This window comes from Harmonia axyridis, chromosome 3, assembly GCF_914767665.1.
Source record: "Harmonia axyridis chromosome 3, icHarAxyr1.1, whole genome shotgun sequence".
In the NCBI taxonomy this organism is placed as follows: Eukaryota; Metazoa; Arthropoda; class Insecta; order Coleoptera; family Coccinellidae; genus Harmonia; species Harmonia axyridis.
The window spans coordinates 60069389-60085010 of record NC_059503.1 but is presented as its reverse complement, the minus strand read 5'-3'; the positions used below and the strand labels follow the sequence as shown (position 1 = coordinate 60085010).

The 15622-nt window shown below is 31.0% G+C and overlaps 3 protein-coding genes across 7 annotated transcripts in view; 1 reads left to right on the top strand and 2 right to left on the bottom strand.

Annotated features, from left to right (window-relative positions):
* LOC123675586 overlaps positions 1 to 15622 on the top strand; it is a 75139-nt gene continuing 59517 nt past the window's right edge. Inside the window, exons 1-3 of one of the 4 annotated variants that reach the window (XM_045610968.1) lie at positions 1 to 110; positions 333 to 484; positions 6319 to 6380. The gene's annotated coding sequence lies outside the window, so the exon portion shown is untranslated. The remainder of the gene's footprint in view (positions 111 to 332; positions 485 to 6318; positions 6381 to 15622) is intronic. The other 3 variants (XM_045610970.1, XM_045610967.1, XM_045610969.1) reach the window with 3 other exon arrangements.
* LOC123675593 (microtubule-associated proteins 1A/1B light chain 3C-like) lies at positions 732 to 15582 on the bottom strand. 2 transcript variants are annotated; one of them, XM_045610985.1, is made up of 5 exons: positions 11237 to 11421; positions 9429 to 9723; positions 6317 to 6378; positions 1795 to 1901; positions 732 to 1533 (listed from the first exon to the last, which is right to left on the bottom strand). In XM_045610985.1, the coding sequence occupies exons 2-5, from the start codon at positions 9490 to 9492 to the stop codon at positions 1374 to 1376; spliced, it is 393 nt and encodes a 130-aa protein (XP_045466941.1). In that variant the 5' UTR covers positions 9493 to 9723; positions 11237 to 11421; the 3' UTR covers positions 732 to 1373. The 2 variants fall into 2 exon arrangements, with proteins under 2 accessions (XP_045466941.1, XP_045466942.1); XM_045610986.1 differs by lacking the exons at positions 9429 to 9723; positions 11237 to 11421 and adding an exon at positions 15465 to 15582.
* LOC123675594 (microtubule-associated proteins 1A/1B light chain 3C-like) lies at positions 11787 to 15441 on the bottom strand. Its single transcript, XM_045610987.1, has 3 exons — positions 13668 to 15441; positions 12858 to 12964; positions 11787 to 12793 (listed from the first exon to the last, which is right to left on the bottom strand). Exons 1-3 carry the CDS (start codon positions 13695 to 13697, stop codon positions 12583 to 12585), a joined length of 348 nt encoding a protein of 115 aa, XP_045466943.1. The 5' UTR covers positions 13698 to 15441; the 3' UTR covers positions 11787 to 12582.

Genomic DNA, 15622 nt, shown 5'->3' with positions numbered 1-15622 from the left:
TGAAAATGACATAAATTTATAATCTTCATCTATGACCTTATAATCCAATATTTTATTGGAGTTGATAGCGTTGGGCATAGACTACTGCGTTTGGTATTTCTTATGTTTTTGTAAGTTGCGTGATCTTTATTTATGAAAAATCCAGATTATCAAATCATAATTCATATGAAAAATTCATAAATAATTGGAAAATCACTAAATTTTAGAAATTACATATCTATTGCATGTTACTTCGCATGTTTCAATAAAGTAGTATTATTTTCAACTTGATATATTACATTCGCTGTTTAATTCACGTTTTCTGTCGTACCAACTTTGTTTTTTTTATCTAGGAAGGCAGTTCTTAATAGAGTCATTATTCAATTTAAGGCCAAGTAAGCTCGCCTGAAAACAGGAACAAGTCATGAAAATCTAGTGAGAGCAGTGATAAATCGAAACAGATCTGTTTTTCCTCAATCAAACAAAAGCCTTCCACCTATTGAAGGTAATTATTGAAAAACTATATTCCTTTTGCTAATTTAAGAATATATTTAAAATGTAATTGGAAACTGTTGTATGGAACAGAATGGCAATCAATTCCTTTTTGGATTATTTCTAATTTTCATGAAGAAACTTAGGTAGATTTTTATTTGAAGTCCTAATTTTGTAGATCCTTCAATAATTTATGTGCAGTTATGATTCAAAAGAATCTAATAAGGATTAAGGGCTTTCAGTAGATATATCAAACAAAATCGGATCATCATAATTATAATATTTGTACAATAATGTGGATGTTACAATTTTATATTTATGAGTGGATGGTATGATGGTAATCATCCTTTTATCTCTCCCTTTGCAGGCTGTTGTTGTTTCAGACACCTTAAGTTGTATATATCCCTTTATACAATATAGATCAGTCTATGCTTTCATTGCTTGATATTTGAATATTTCATCAATATATGAAATTGAATGCCAAACATAATTGAAATATTACTTTATGGTATCAAAAATTTATTTACAATTATTATCAACTCAAAAATAACACAATCACAATAATAATCGTGAAACCAATGAATCTTATAACACTTTCCTGCTTAGGGAGGCAACAAAATTTTGATCAATAAATAAAATAAATTACTGTAAATGTTTTTCAGGAAATACATGAATTTTTTCTAGTTATGAAGTATTGGATTCTAAAATTAAAAAATTACAAAGAAAATATAACAACTACATGTAACATAATTAAAAAGCTGCTTTCAATTGTATATGAGACATAAAAATATCAGTTTTTACATTTGAAAATAAGTTGAACAATATTCATATCTAACATAATATAATCAACATGTAAAAAATACAGTCAGTCTTCAATCATTAATGCCTAGTTTCCATTGAATCTATCCAAACGTATCTTGTGATGCGTATGTAATATATAGATATCCATCTGACTTTCCACAGTTTTGGTAAAGTTCAGCCATAGTCAGTGATAATCCGATCATTGGGTTCCCATCCACAAGAAAATACAATGCTTTTTTTGAATTAAGGTGCATGCTAGTTCTGAAACAATTTTAAATATTAACATAACGACAAGAGCACAAAAAGTAGAATGACTTGATAATTTTTATTCAGCCTCTGGCCCATGGATAATAACGCTAAAAAGTTGCTCCAGTGAAAGAAATTTGGCTCTAATGAAGAAGCGATTGTCAAGGTTGAAGCCGAGTTAAAGAGTACAAAAAAGGGAGGCTTTAGAGTATATGTATCACTCTTGAAGATGACTATGTTGACAAATAAAGTCTAATTTTCAAAAAAAATATTTACCTGATTATCATTTGGAATTGTGCCAGGGTCATTTCTTGGGGAACTAAATATTTGGTTCTTTCCAACATGGGCAGTTTTTTTTCCATGGCTAACCTTGTCAATATTATCTGCAAAAGTATTTGTATTGAAAGAGTAATTTTCAGCATAAGCTTTGAGTTTGTTCTTTATTACAAAATTTTATATAAGTTAGTTTCAGATAAAAATTTTAATCCATAATGCAGTTTTATGATTTTAGATTAATTTTTTTAATTTCTTTATGATTATTCTCTCGAATTTTCACTCTGACTCTACCGAAGCTACAATAATCCTTGTCATTAGATATTTGAGATGAAAAAAAATTCAGGTCCTTGTTTTTATCTAGAAAAGGGAAGATCTTATGGAAAAATGTTTCGTGTGATATATTAATTGATAGTTTGGAGGGGGAAGTCCACTTGTGCTACAACCTCAATAATTTCTTTGACCATCGTGGTGGGGGAGGGGTTAACTTTGGAAATGGAAATTATAAATTAAACTTATTATGTATTTTTCAATAATTAACAAACTTTATCTGGTATGTTTTTGGCCGAGACTACCTACCGGTTGATCTTAAAATATCTAACCACGCGCTCTTCGCCTTCTATCTTGGAAACGATTGATCGTATACAGGGTGTCCCATAAGTGGCACGTCACAGTGACACCGGAGGTAGGTCAGCTAAAGAGGGACCTAACCAGCCTAACATGACCCCAGTAAAAGTTGCATGGTTTTCGAGTTATTACCAAATTACGTTTTTTAGTGAATTTTCACCTTTTTTAACATTGTCAGGGTCAGAATTCTGCTGGAAAGCTCTCGAAGCTTATTTTTTTTGTTGTAATGGAATCTTAAATAGTTATTTAAGATGACATGAGTATGATTCTGTCAAAAAGTTATGTGGATTTCCGTAAATTAATGGATAAATCTTGGTTTCAATTGCTAGCAAAACGAGAACTTCGACTTTGGACACCTGCTGTGAAAAAAAAATCCTTGAAACAAAACGAGCAAGTAACATAAAAAAATTGGGCATTTTAGACAGATTTAGAAATGGTACAATACACGAATTTTATGCCCATAAAACTAGGTATTTTCATCATCTTACCGATGCCCTACTTAACTAAGTTGAAACTAGGAACCCCGCTATCAGGTAATTTTGCCACTTGCTATGACATTACATTTGATACCGGGCTTTGTTATTATTTGTTAAAGTCACAATAGGGAAAAAGATGGATTAGGGGAAGCGAAAAAGGAATATTATTGAAAAAAAAGGTAAATTAATTAAAAACAGACTTAACTTTCGATTATTTATTTAATTCTTAAATCTAACTTACAGTAAATGTTCAAACTGTTTCCCTCGGACTCTAATGCATAAATGACACCGTTTTATAAAATTACGATTCAATTTTCTTAAACTAATTTCCGATATGGTCCGGGCTGCGTCGAATACGCGTTCACGCAATTCTTCCTCGCTTCTTATTGTATTCGACGCAGCCTGGACCATATCGGAAATTAGTTTAAGAAAATTGAATCGTAATTTTATAAAACGGTGTCATTTATGCATTAGAGTCCGAGGGAAACAGTTTGAACATTTACTGTAAGTTAGATTTAAGAATTAAATAAATAATCGAAAGTTAAGTCTGTTTTTAATTAATTTACCTTTTTTTTCAATAATATTCCTTTTTCGCTTCCCCTAATCCATCTTTTTCCCTATTGTGACTTTAACAAATAATAACAAAGCCCGGTATCAAATGTAATGTCATAGCAAGCGGCAAAATTACCTGATAGCGGGGTTCCTAGTTTCAACTTAGTTAAGTAGGGCATCGGTAAAATGATGAAAATACCTAGTTTTATGGGCATAAGATTCATGTATTGTACCATTTCTAAATCTGTCTAAAATGCCCAATTTTTTGATGTTACTTGCAGACTTGCTCGTTTTGTTTCAAGGATTTTTTTTTCACAGCAGGTGTCCAAAGTCGAAGTTCTCGTTTTGCTAGCAATTGAAATCAAGATTTATCCATTAATTTACGGAAATCCACATAACTTTTTGACAGAATCATACTCATGTCATCTTAAATAACTATTTAAGATTCCATTACAACAAAAAAAATAAGCTTCGAGAGCTTTCCAGCAGAATTCTGACCCTGACAATGTTAAAAAAGGTGAAAATTCACTAAAAAACGTAATTTGGTAATAACTCGAAAACCATGCAACTTTTACTGGGGTCATGTTAGGCTGGTTAGGTCCCTCTTTAGCTGACCTACCTCCGGTGTCACTGTGACGTGCCACTTATGGGACACCCTGTAGAAAACTGTCCAAACAAAAGTTTTAGGAAGTTTTATTTTCTACAATGTTGATTGATAACAAATAGCGAGAAACTTATAGGAAACGAGATACTTGCAAAAATTTCGAAAAAAAAAGGTTTTGTGACCTTTGACCTTAGAATTTAATAGACGCGGACAACCTACCATATGTAGTTTTCTAGACAACTTTTAGGTTATCAAAATAAAAGTTTATAGCTGGGTCATAGTATAAGGAAAGGATAGTAAGCCAGTGTAGTGCTTTTTTCGATTTTGTTGATGTTGAGCGCCATCTAGTTGTAATCACGTTTTACTCGAATTTTACTGTCAAAAATTGGTCCGTAAAGTAGAGCCCTCTGAAAAAATCGGTGTTATTTTGAAGAACTGAAATATTTGAAATAGAGTGGTCTGAAGATTTCTATATTTTGATATTTTTTCTGCTCTGTAATAAGCATTTACGCCAGAGGGGTGTATTTGTGATAACTTAATAATAACATAAAAATTGTTGGCAATGTCATGCGACCCCTTTTCAACCACCCCACTGAATAAATTATCGTATTATTTCTGCGCCATCTATATCTCATGATTCAGCGCTATCTATTATCAATTTACTTCTCCAAATCAAAATCCAACTACATTAGCGAGCTCTGGTGACTATTTCCTTGCCGTCAAACGGCGGATGGCTTACTATCCTTTCCTTATACTATGGCTGGGTATCTCAAACCTGAGTTTTTAGTCAAAAATATTCTCGGTTGTTGTTAAGCGACGCACTTGGTTTCGATTCTTCACATCACCGGCCGAGAAAGTGCCCCACGACAACCCAAATGTGCTTTAGTTTTGAGAACTGTGACTGCTGAATTGGCACCATTTTTATAGTGAATTTTAACAATTTCAGTGCGTTGTTGAAGCGGGTATCGTTTCATTTTTAGTAATGGGGTAGTTTTTACTTGTGGAATGTCAAAAGATGACATCTGCTATAGTGGCATCTGGCCATATAGCGGGATATTCAAAATGGAATCTTTTATTGGAAAACCTGCTTGAATGCTTTCCAGCTTCGGACGGGGTCGTTATATGGATTGTTGACCGTTCAATTATATAGGGTGTTTTTTTCGAGGTATATAACTTTAAGTTGGCATTACTGTTCAAGATGGCGACCGATTTAACAGCTGTCAAGTGATTTATTCTCATTTTGGTTTGGCAATTCATCATGAATAGACTCACGCCTGAATAACGCTTGCAAATAGTGCAATTTTATTTCGAAAATAATGGTTCTGTGCGGAATACGTATCGCGCACTACGTCCATTAGCGATGAAGCGCACTTCTGGTTGAATGGCTACGTCAACAAACAATTTGGAGTGAAGCTAATCCTCAAGTGTATGTCGAAACACCGTTACAGCCAGAAAAACTGACTGTTTGGTGCGCTTTATGGGCTGGTGGAATCATTGGTCCGTACTTCTTCAAAAACGATGATGGCCAGAACGTTACAGTTAATGGTGATCGGTATAGAGCCGTGATAACTAACTTTTTCCTTCCTGAATTGAACAACCATGATGTCGAGGAGCTGTGGTTCCAACAAGACGGCGCAACATGTCACACAGCTCTTGCCACAATCGATTTATTGAAAGACACGTTTGGTGACCGCCTAATTTCACGTTTTGGACCTGTGAATTGGCCTCCAAGATCTTGTGATTTAACACCGCTAGACTACTTTCTGTGGGGCTATGTAAAGTCATTGGTCTATGCGGATAAGCCACAAACCCTTGACCATTTGGAAGACGACATTCGCCGTGTTATTGCCGATATACGGCCACAAATGTTGGAAAAAGTCATCGAAAATTGGACGTCCAGATTGGACTAGATCCGAGCCAGCAGTGGCGGTCATATGCCAGAAATCATATTTAAAATGTAATGCCACAAGATTATCTTGCGGATAAATAAAATTCATGTCAATCGAATAATCCATCGTTGTTTAATTGCAATTTAAAGTTCTATAGCTCTAAAAAAAACACCCTTTATGTACGTAGGCTTCTAAGGAATAATTCAAGCAATTTAAATTTTCGGGTTAGATTTTCATATTGTTTTCATTAGATATATATTATACCAGTGTTATTTTTCATATCGAATTGAATTATTAAATCTGAGTGGACTATTTCATCCCTTAAAACATTATATAGAAATCATTTATTCCTCAAAAAATGACTAATGGTTACTTACAGGTATTCTCGCTGGAAATCGACTTCTTATTGCTACCATTTCATCTCTTCCGGTGTATATACCTGTAAGTAAAAAAGGTTGTTCTATATAAAATAATACTAGCTTTCACCTGCAACTATTCTTTCGTGCTGATCTCATTGTTTTTCAATAATGTACGCTCCTGATCCTCAGAACACACCTAAACTAATATTATACCGGGTGGTTCAAAAGTCTGGAAAAGGTGAATTTATTTCGTGCACTGGTGGAAAATCGGAATTCTGATACTGGGGTCTTTAGTCATTTCGTCCGAAGAATCGATGAGCCCATTATATTTTGGGCCCCAAAGGCCTTATATGAAGATATGAGGCCCAACTTTGAAATTTCAAATGCAAACCTATCTTTTCTATGGCAAATTCGGATTCAGCGGGAGATTTTACATCCGAATTGGTTGAAACCAAAATTTTTTCGTACATTTTTGGACCCTATACAGCGTTTTTTGTTCAAAAATCATTCAGATCAGGATGCAAAAATTCATATTTTAATACTGAGGTCCTTAGTAATTTTTCTCGTTGAATCGATTGAGCCCATCAGATTTTGGGTGCAAATGGGCCTTATAGAAGATAAGAGGCCCAACTTTGAAATTGCTAGAAAAAAGATTGGTTTGCATTTGAAATTGCACCCAAAATCTGATGGGCTCAATCGATTCAACGAGAAGAAACAATGTATAGAATTCAGTATCTAATCTGATTGTGAATAAAAAACATTGGGTGTTACATTTAAAAACGAAAGTTGGTGTTATTGAATGAATCTTAAGGTTTTCCAAGAATTCATTTCTCCCAACAAAGCTTAACCATAAAATTGTAAGTGATTATCTCGAGTCTTCCTCTAACCAACGGTCTTCGTGAATCACCCTGTATAGTTAACAAAAAAAAAAAGAGATATCAAACAATGTTGACTCACTCTGTAGAACTGAAAGATAAGGTAATTTAAAAGTTGTACAGGGTGTTCTGATTTGTTTCCGACAAACTGAAATGGGTGATAGATCACATCATTTTAAGCAAAAAAGTTCCTATGAACATTGGTCCGGAAATGCTTCGTTTCCGAGATACAGGGTGTTGAAGTTGAAAAAATAATTCGCGTTTTCTTTAATATGTTTTGACTGCTTCGAAATCCTTTCATGAAATTGTTCCTATTCAATTATTAAATTTAAATTCATTTTGAAAATTTCTAAGGCGAAATGCATGCGGATTTTCTATTGCCCACTAATAAGTAGAAGTGGTATGCTATGTAATTGTTGTTTTTGAGTGTTCTGAATATTCTGTTTCCTGAAATATTGCGTTGATGGGATGCTTTACAAATACTGAGTTTTTATTTTCTTCGAAGGTCTGTAAAATCCTATTTCTCTGTATATGATTTCTTCTTTGTATGCTTCGTTCGGGCCTTTGGTAACCAATACCATTTTCCTGTATTTGTTGATAAGCTATTAACTTAGTTAACTATAATTATAATTAATGACATCTGAACCTAACACACTTTAAATCTGTCATTGTGTACAGCCATTTTAAATCTATTGCCGCAACAATTGTTGAATGTAAAACAATCAATCATTCGAAGATGTCATTTGTGCATTCAACAGAACGGTGGACGATTCGAACACCTTCTTTAAAAATTATTATGTTATTTTGTTTTGTTCTAAATTGTTACTTCTAAAAAATATTTAATTTAAAATTATTACAAATTTGTTTCTACATGTTTTAGAGATTACAAAAATATGGATTTGGCTTTAAATGCGTTTTTTTCTGAAACGGTTGCCCCTAGCAACTTAAATAAGGTATACCTTTTTTAACTAGAAAAATCAGGGGAATCGATTTTTTTAGTCCAGAATGACGTACAGCGTAGCACAGAAAAGTTGCAACGGTTTAAAGGGACGAAATGATTTCCAGTGGCGCCCTCTAGAAAATACAACCAAATCGACCATAAATTTGAATTTCTCACCTCAAAAAACCCTATGTACCAACTTTCATGCAATTATTTGGAATCAGTCGAAAGATATTTAAGAAAACGCGAATTATTTTTTCAACTTTAACACCCTGTATCTAGGAAACGAAGCATTTCCGGACCCATGTTCATAGGAACTTTTTTGCTTAAAATGATGTGATCTAACACCCGTTTCAGTTTGTCGGAAACAAATCAGAACACCCTGTATGAAATAACCTTTTCGGCTTTCGATATTTTTTTAAAATTTAGGAATCAGGTTGAATCTTGAAGAATATACAACATGATAAAACTCTAGATAACTTTCACTGAATGTTCGAAAAAAAAAAGTTTTCTTCGAAATTTTTGAGTGTACCTACTCGCTTTTTTTGAGAAACTTTTATTGTGCTTGGAAAGACAAATGATTTTATTTTTGAAAAAAATAGATTTATCAATCATAAATACAAATTATCTAATGGATTAGGACCTTAATTGATGAGAACTCATTATAGATAAAATAAAGCAAGGTATTATATTAGTGCATATTACTTATTTTATTTCAAATAATTCTTATCCTTTCCGATATTTTGTTGATTGATTCACACTATCCATTTGATATCATTCAAGCCTATTCACCTAACGAAGTTATTGGAGTTCGTGTAGAGCTCAGTATTTAGGAAGCCTTCATTCAGTTAACTCGGATTAAAATAATAAGATCGAAAAATAAATGTGTTCATTGAGAGATATTTTATATTTTGAAATGTGAGTGTTTACACCAAAATAATCTTACTAAATTTGGAATAGTTAAGTTTTTCAACAGAATTTTATAATTATTTTCATATTATAGTAAGATAATTGATAGTTGAAAAATATTCATGTATACCATTACTATCAATTACATAATGCTCCATTCTTGATTTTGTATTCAAAATTTAACTTGAAGGAATATTTCTACCTTGATCTCCATTACATAAATTCTATTATATTCTCTTGAATTTTATTATGACTAAATCGGACTTCATTAAGTATTATTATCATTGGTCTAATGCACTCGATTTAACTGTTTGTGAAAAATCATATCATTCGGTATAAAAATTGTTGACTTAAACACAATTTTTTTCAATTTTGGTCCACAAGAAATAAAATTTTGGGGACTTACTTGATTGATCTGAGCTATCACTTGTATAACCACACGATTGTGGTATTCCATTTATTTTCGACATATTTTCTTCTATTCCTACTGTAAATTATTATTTCAACTCCCCTCAAACTTGAAAAATTCTAAACCTTTGGAGTATAAGAATTCTTCACTCAGAATTTTAAGATAGCACTCTGCGAATTCCAACTTCCACTAGTATGTTCACGAACTGAAATTGTAACCTGAAGTGTCCAAAAATTCTACCCCTTATCTGTCATTCTTTTGACCATTAGGTCTTATACCTTTAAGGAGGGACCTAAAAGCGATAAAGGTATTATAATTATTCAATTAGGTGTCGGGTTCATTAAATGATATCTTTTGATTGTTAATTTGTCATTTTGAAAATAATTATTGCTGAAATGTTTTTTTATATTTGTGTTAGACGAAAATATTTTGTATCACCTATTATTTACGACCCACTTTTATCATAATATCTTCATTTGTTTGTTTAGATGATTATTTAATGAGTAACTATTGACTGACTATACACTCTATAAGTCTAAAAATAAAGATAATTTTGGAATATTATTGATAAGTGAATTCATGACTTCAGTCATGAATACCGTTATTCATGAATAAAGTCATGAATTCACTGATCATTATCTCTTGATTTCAAGTGTTAGAAATTCTTAGTCTCTACCATATACAAGGGCTTAGATCTTTTTTTTTCCTGGTGGGGGGGATTTAATCGAAAAAAAATGTTTTGACGACAACGTTTATTCATATCTTAAATGTGAGAAAAAGAGGTTTGATATCGATTTTTTTATTACCAATTCTACCAATTGTTCTTACCCTATACTGGGTGTTCCTGAATTGGAGTTAAGAGGAAAAATGCGAGATTCCTCATATAACTTTCTGAAAATGATCTGAGAAATCTTTTTTTTTTCTTTTGTACCTCCAATTTATGAATTTATATATAGGTAGTCAATTCAAAACTGATTTCTTCACAATAAATTGCAATTTGATTGAAACACAATAAATTGTACAGCACAGCCCAGATAATTTTTCGATACGAATTACTCAGTTCAGTTCTTTGATAACTAAAGCATTGAAATTTTGTGACGAGAATAATACAAAAAAAAGGAAACAACGGGTAAGTCACAGATGACAAATAAGGGGCGACGCTGACAAAGCGGATAGATAAAGGAAAATAATAAACCTCCGACATAGACGTGTTCGTAGTGCAATAAATAAAAATAGACAGCAATAATAAACTCATAAAACGTAAGAGTCCCATTTTTTACTGCCGTGTCGATTTCAAAGGAAAGTAAAATGATTATTTGTTCATTTTATGGGAAAATTTTCGTTCTTCGTTTGACAAGGGATGTGTCTGCCATCCATATAATAATAGAACAAAGTAAAATCTGAAGATAATAGGTACAAGGATGGAAATAACGTAACGGAAACATGAAGGTGTTCGGCTATGCGACAAACTTCCAATGACATGGAAAAAACTTAGAGTAAACCTTTTGAGGAAGGTGTTGGAAGATCATCTAATAAGGAATCCTCTATATAATTTGATGGAATTTGTTGATTTATATGTTTATATTGTATTTTCATGATGTTGTTACTATGAAATATTAATGAATATCTCTGTATCTATCTATGAAGTAGTAGTTGCAGAGAACAAATGTACCAAATATCATGAAAATACACATGGTGATTCGAAAGTTATGGATACCTGAAGAAATTGTAAAACCCAAAAAAACACTCTGGATCTAGATTAAAAAGAGAGAAAGACCCTTCAAATATAGGTTATTCTGACTCACCTCAGTCTCCTACGTTCAGCTTCTGCCAATTTACCAATGAATCACCCTGTATCTCTTGAAAATATGGGTTATATTACATTTCATAATCGATGGAGATATTTTAATCCGATTCGAATATCGTATTTTCAATACAAACTGGTGCAATATGGATGATATTTTAATAAACATGATCAAGATACTGAACATGTATTGAATTCGCGCACGTTCTGTGGGGCAACCCAAAATACACTTTTCGACGTGTCACATTATTCTCTATAATAAATTGTTCTTTCGGTCGGAGGAAACAGCAAACTCTGTTTTTTCTTTTCCATACGATTTTGTCGAAAATATTTCTTTGTATAAATCTTTTCATGGCAGTAACGAAAAAAAAAAAAAAAAAGAATTGTCCAATTTGGTGCAGTCGATTGAACGTGATGTCCTTACATAATAGATCCTCTTTTTTTTTTGTATATAGATTTGGTTGAAAATTTTGTTATATTCGCAAAATGATTGAGATCTATCCTTATTTCATTATTTTCCATTCAGAATAAGCTTGATATTAATGCTTGATTATTAAAAATTCAGTATAGCTTCGTTCTTTTGGTATTCACTTTCAAAATATCAATAGAATAAATTTATTCTTTTCAATATTATTAGATTTTTTCAAAGACCCTCCAATTTATGACGAATCGAAATATCTCGAAGATGTTACGTTTTGAGCATATGAAACTTTGAACAAAATTGGGGTTCATTCATTCAGAAAATCTAAAAATTAGTTTCTACATCTAGAGATTTTTTCGAGCACTGTAGTAGTAATTTAAGTAAAGGGAAATATAAATCTTTTGATTAAGTAAAAAATTATTACAACATTTAATTATAGAAAACATTTTAATCGAATTTAACAATTTTAATAGCACTATGTATAATATTATAAAGCTCTACTACCCCTTAAGTAGAAATATATTTGATTCAATAAATAATGAATGAGACAAAATGAAAAATGCATGAGGAAGTAGAACTGCCATACACAATAAATATTTATAGAAGCAACAATTTACAATAATTCACAACTTGTTCAAAGGTATTGAACACTATTATTTCTGTTATCCCAACTCATTTTGGTTGTTGTTTTTTAATGCCAGATTCAAACAGAAATCAGTCTTTAATAACTATTTGACAAGTGATAGGACAGTAATTATAATAATTTCAATTTTGCATTTCATTGACCTATTTAAAATATAGTAAATCAGTACAAAGCTAAAACTATGCTTTCAAAAAGAAATGAATCACAAAAACATATAAATAACAGTCTTTAAACTCATAACTAAGTCATATTTTTATGTCATTTTATTATATCAACTCTTCAGTCAGTATTTTATTTTCGAGTTTGAACTTTTTTCAATTGAATCCGCAGACCTGCTACCAAATACCTCTTGAGATGTGTATGTTATTGAAAGGTATCCTTCGTTGTTAGCATACTCATGGTATACTTCAGCTATGGTCGTCGATAGACTAAGCATCGATCTATTGTTAACAAGAAGATACATAGATCTGTTACTTTGAAGTTCCATTTTATTTCTGAAAATGAAAGAATCACAAGATACATTCCTGATGGAAAAGTTAAATTGTAATTTATAATTACCTCAGAAACATTTGAAATTCTGACATGGTCACCTCTTGGGGTATTAAATATTTCTTTTTATCCAGCTGAGGTAAATGCTTTTCTTTGGAGAATCTTTTAACGATAACCTATAAAAAAAATATTTAAAACCTTGGTAGTTATGAGATCCATAGTCCATTTTACAATCAAATTCTTGTATTTATTATTTTTCACCATAATTAAATTTCTATTCATATTCATTTATATATGAAGGAAATCATGAAAGTAAAATGTGCCTGTTACTTTCGAAAAGTTCTAGGCCTGACAAAATTTGTCTCTGAAATTTATCTGTTGTTTCTTATAACATTTTTCGTCTTTATTTTACTATTATTCACATGCGCTCAATTTTTATATTTTCATTATTTATTTAGTATACGAAAATTTTGACCTTCATGGAAAAAAAAGTTATTTTTTTTTCTCTATATAATCATTACACAAGTAATGTTTTTCCTTCTAACTATAAATCAAATTCTACATTAAAAGATATGTGGCAGTGTATAGCAATACCAAAACGATTAAAATATTACAAATAATAGACTGGTGGCGTAAGACTTTACAAAAGTTATGGAACATCATGATATGAAACATTTATAAAAAAAGGAAATAACCAGTCATTTCTGATATAATTTTTGGATTACTACTTCAGATTTGTGATTAAAATATAAAGTGAAGATTTGAATGAACAATGGTCAAGTTCTTGAAATAATTTTCAACTATTAATGTTTGTTTATCAATTGATATGATATTGACGAACCATGGAAAATTTGATGGTGAATAAATAAGAATACTCACTGGTACTCTAGTTGGGAACCTACTTCTCATTGCTAATATTTCATCTTTATCCACATCTGTAATTAAAAAATATATTAAATTTTAATTTTGTGTGATGTACTTACATTGAGTTAATTTTATTCTCAATACTTCAAAAAATACCTAAATACAGAAATATTTAGAAAGACGGTAAAAATCGGGAACTTTGCAGGTTTCCTTTCGTTTTTTAATAATTATACACCATATTTAAATATCACACAACTCACCTTACTCCACAAAATGTCCCTCAAAAATAACAGATAAAAGTTGTTATTTATTACAGTACTCAAAGAGGTAATGGATCTCTATCTGTTTGTTTTTTTGATTGTATTATGTTTGTAATTTATCATTATTTTTAGACATTGGAAACGGTTCTTCCCGAAACGTTTGTATAATTGTGACTGTGATGAGAATTACAATAATAATAATAAATAATAAATCATCCTAGATAATCAAAATTTCATTTCGATCCAATCTATAGTTTGGAAAATAAAGAAAAAAAAATTCAAATGACTATATTTACGGAACCCCTAGTCCGATTTCAGCCGCGCCATTCTAAATACGTTTTTTGAACATTTCTAGGTTTTTCCGTTCAAGAGTTATCATTTTACGGTGGCATCTAGAGAGAAATGCCATTTACACGAAATATTATTGTGCTCTGTTCGAGAAATTAACGCTTATAAAGTTGAATTTCTAAAAAACTTGCATGATTATGTTTCAATATCACTGAATTTAATGCTTTCTTCATTAATGTTCGCTACATATTGGGTTAAGTACCACAACTTATAATTTATTTATTCATATAACAGAAGATAAGGTAATTTTGAACATTTTTTGATTGAGTTGTATGAAATGGAAATGACGATTTGGGCTTTCGATATTTTTTTTAAATTTCGTAATCAGGTTGAATTCTGAAGAATATACAAAGTAGTCAAACTCTAGATAACTTTCACTGAATGTTCGAAAAAAAACAAGTTTTCTTCGAAATTTTTTAGTATACCTATTCGCTTTTTTTTGCGAAACTTTTATTGTGCTTGGATAGACAAATGATTTCATCCTTAAAATAAATAGATTAATCAATCATAAATACAAATTATCTAATGGATTAGGACCTTAATTAATGCAAAATCATTATAGATAAAATAAACCAAGGTATATTATATTAGTGGATATTACTTATGTTTTATTTCCAATAATTCTTATCCTTCTCGATATTTTGTTGACTGATTCACACAATGCATTTGATATCATTCAGGCCTATTCATCTAACGAAGTTATTGGAGTTCGTGTAGAGCTCAGTATTTAGGAAGCCTTCATTCAGTTAACTTGGATTAAAATAATAAGATTGAAAAATAAATGTGTCAATTGAGAGATATTTTATATTTTAAAATGTGAGTGTTTACTCCAAAATAATTTTACTAAATTTGGAATAGTTAAGTTTTTCAACATAATTTTATAATTATTTTCATATTATACTAAGATAATTGAATAATATTCATGTATATCATTACTATCAATTACGTAATGCTCCATTCTTGATTTTGTATTCAAAATTTAACTTGTAGGAATATTTCTACCTTGATCTCCATTGCATAAATTCTATTATAAACTCATGAAATTTTTTTATGACTAAATCGGACTTCATTAAGTATTATCATTGGTCTAATGCACTCGATTTAACTGTTTGTGAAAAATCATATCATTCGGTATAAAAATTGTTGACTTAAACACAAATTTTTTCAATTTTGGTCCACAAGAAATACAATTTTGGAGACTTACTTGATTGATCTGAGCTATCACTTGTATAACCGCACGATTGTGGTATTCCATTTATTTTCGACATATTTTCTTCTATTCCTACCGTAAATTATAATTTCAACTCCCCTCAAACTTGAAAAATTCAAAACCTTTGGAGTATAATAATTCTTCACTCAGAA